Here is a 3300-nt window from a genome sequence, read left to right on the forward strand (position 1 = left end):
TCCCCCGAGAAAGTTTTGCATTCCCTCAGAAAGATAGCCTACCTGTTGGGTTCTCTCACGAAACCTGTGTTCTTGCGAGAGACTTCTGCGTGGTGGTTCACGCTTGTATCTTCACAGCATCACTTGAGTTATTTTTTTATCGAAACAATGCTCTTTCAGGTGTCTTTCATTTACATCAGAACCGTGCCTCGAACTAAGCACAGACCGTATTTCTTTATATTTGAGTCCAAGTTCAAAATAAAACTATGAACCGCTCCATTGTGAACCTATGGAGCTGTCTGAACCGCTACCAGAGGGAAAATAAATAGGGAGTGTTTGATGGAACTCAAAACAGGTTTTGCGAGGGAAAACAAAAATTTCTCGGGGGAGCGCAAAAGCGTTAAAAAAAAAAAAAAGAGGCGTTTTTCCACCACCATGTCCCTTAAGGTGCTCCGTAGTTTGTCGCCATGGAAACAGAAAGGTAAAAGGGGGAAATGTGACAGTATTAATTAAAAACCAAATAATAACCGAATAATCAACACTTGCATTGAAGAAGTGATATAACCAACATCTTAATGAACATGTCTGTGCTTGTTATCTGGAAAACTTCAAAGCTGTTGTTCATAGTTTTGATAACCTTATCAACATTTATGAGCATGCTGTCAATTCATTTTCGCAAATGAATGTATGGTTTTAGGCATGGATTAAATAAACAGTCAGTGCAGGTAGATTTAGTTACCATTTAAACAAATGTCAATCAATACACATTATTGTTGCTGAATTCTCAAATTTGATTGGTCAGAAGGTGTTGAATATTTTTTTATTATTATTAATAGTTTTGTTTTGTTTTTTTGTTTTACATTTTTCCCCCACAGGTTTAAGTACTTATATGGTACTTAAACCTGTGGGGGTACTTAAACCTCCACATAAACTTTTCTTTTAAATTGATATGATGAATGTTTCTGTGAGGAGATGTTTATTTAACATTTTGGGAAGGAGTCTCCAGTGTCAATCAGCACTTTTTTTAAGAGGTAGAGCTGTAACTTTAAGTTTTCAGACACAGGAAAGTCCGTGAGGAGTTTATGCTTTGTGGTTTCTTGGTCACTTGACAAGCTGTCTTATTAACTCCAAGAGAATCTAAAAACAGAGGCTGATGAGCAAACAAGTATATATATATATATATATATATATATATATATATATATATATATATATATATATATATATATAAAATGTATTTATATATATAATTTATTTATTGTTGAATAAATCAATACTGCCATTGATGAAGACGGCCATAACGCACTTTACTTGGAGCTGGTGTACTTGGTGACGGCCTTTGTGCCCTCGGATGCAGTGTGCTTGGACAGCTCGCCAGGAAGCAACAGGTGTATGGTGGTCTGGATCTCCCTGAAGGTGACGGTGGAGCGCTTGTTGTAGTGAGCCAGAAGAGAGGACTCAGTTCATAATGGACATGGCCTTAGATGAGATGCCAGTGTCAGGGTGCACCTGCTTCAGGACCTTGTACACGTAGATGGCGTAGCTCTCCTTCCTGGACTTTCTGTGCTTCTTGCCTCCTTTGCCGGCTGTCTTGGTCACAGCTTTCTTAGATCCCTTCTTGGGCGTGGCCTTGGCTGGATCGGGCATAATGTGCTTCTCGAGGAAACAAAGAGAGAATGACATATATATATTACAGTATCTCACAAAAGTGAGTACACCCCTCACATTTTTGTAAATATTTGATTATATCTTTTAATGTGACAACACTGAAGAAATGTCACTTTGCTACAATGTAAAGTAGTGAGTGTACAGCCTGTGTAACAGTGTAAATTTGCTGTCCCCTCAAAATAACTCAGCACACAGCCATTAATGTCTAAACCGCTGGCAACAGAAGTGAGTACACCCCTAAGTGAAAATGTCTAAATTGGGCCCAAAGTGTCAATATTTTGTGTGGCCACCATTATTTTCCAGCACTGCCTTAACCCTCTTGGGCGTGGAGTTCACCAGAGCTTCACAGGTTGCTACTGGAGTCCTCTTCCACTCCTCCATGACGACATCACGGAGCTGGTGGATGTTAGAGACCTTGTGCTCCTCCACCTTCCGATTGAGGATGCCCCACAGAGGGGTATACTCACTTTTGTGAGATACTATATATATATATATATATATATATATATATATATATATATATATATATATATATATATATATATATATATATATAAAACAGCATGTACCCAAGTGTAATGCAGTTATCACAAATGGTTGCTTTTAGGTTTCACCAGCATGACTCCTGGAATTTCTATTTTGGTGAATTAACAATGGAGGCAGAAATTATAATAGGCGGTAATATTGAAGTTCACTGGTTTTATGTTGGGAAGGGAATTGAACTTTTGTTTGTTTGGGTTTTCTGTCTGTTTTTACAAAAAAAGTGGGAAAAAAAATCATGAATATGGGCAAATATCTAGGATTTTAGTAATATCAAGTGAATATATAGTCTTAAACTTTTTTCAAACATTTAATTCTTAAAACTGGTTAAATTACAGAGTTTGAAAGACTCAGTAATATTATCTTTTATACAAAAATGATCAAGTAAAATTAGCTTACTCTGCTTTTTTGCTGAAGACAAAAATAAATAAATAATTTTTCTCCTAATATTTCTTTGATGCATTTTTGCACTATTGCTCTAAACACTGATAAAACAGATGAGGTGTAGTGTGCTTTGCTAAAACTATTCAAACTCCAAGATTAGTTCAGAGATTTACAGACAACATGCCTCTGAGACAAATGTAAGCTAGATTTGAAAGCAATGACAGAAACAGATATTTCAGAATAAATTAGCTGTGTCGAGTCTGGTTTGATAATGTCTTCAGAACATTCAACCTGAGACAATGTAAGAAGCTTGAATTTTTATGTGTTTCACTTTTTTTCCTCACTCTTTTTTCAACATTCATCTAGCTTCCACAAACAATATGACGTAATTGGGGAGCCATGTTGTGCACGTGATTGCTAAGTGAACTTCGCAGACAAACAAGTCCGTGATTCGTCATTACAAATGAGGCCTGACACAAGCTGATTCATTTCAAAATGGATGAATGGAAATTTTAGCAGTGCCACCTGCAGTACTGGAGTACTTGTATGCAACAGCCACAGACAGTATGCGAGCTGTAAGCTCACCAATGTGGATTTGTTTTTGCACAACGCTTGCAGACATCATCTCCACATTAAGTATGCTGTGGATTTTATACTCTGTGAACACATACACCAACATGCAAGCTGATATACAAACACCCACCAGCATACACACACCCCCCACACACA

General features: G+C 37.2%; 1 protein-coding gene across 1 annotated transcript; it reads right to left on the reverse strand.

The window, feature by feature from the left end:
• Positions 1-1286: 1286 nt before the first annotated feature.
• Positions 1287-1626, reverse strand: LOC128617417 (histone H2B-like). Its single transcript, XM_053640533.1, has 2 exons — positions 1489-1626; positions 1287-1409 (listed from the first exon to the last, which is right to left on the reverse strand). Exons 1-2 carry the CDS (start codon positions 1624-1626, stop codon positions 1287-1289), a joined length of 261 nt encoding a protein of 86 aa, XP_053496508.1.
• Between the last annotated feature and the right edge of the window lie 1674 nt (positions 1627-3300).

This window comes from Ictalurus furcatus, chromosome 2 (assembly GCF_023375685.1).
Source record: "Ictalurus furcatus strain D&B chromosome 2, Billie_1.0, whole genome shotgun sequence".
Taxonomy (NCBI): Eukaryota; Metazoa; Chordata; class Actinopteri; order Siluriformes; family Ictaluridae; genus Ictalurus; species Ictalurus furcatus.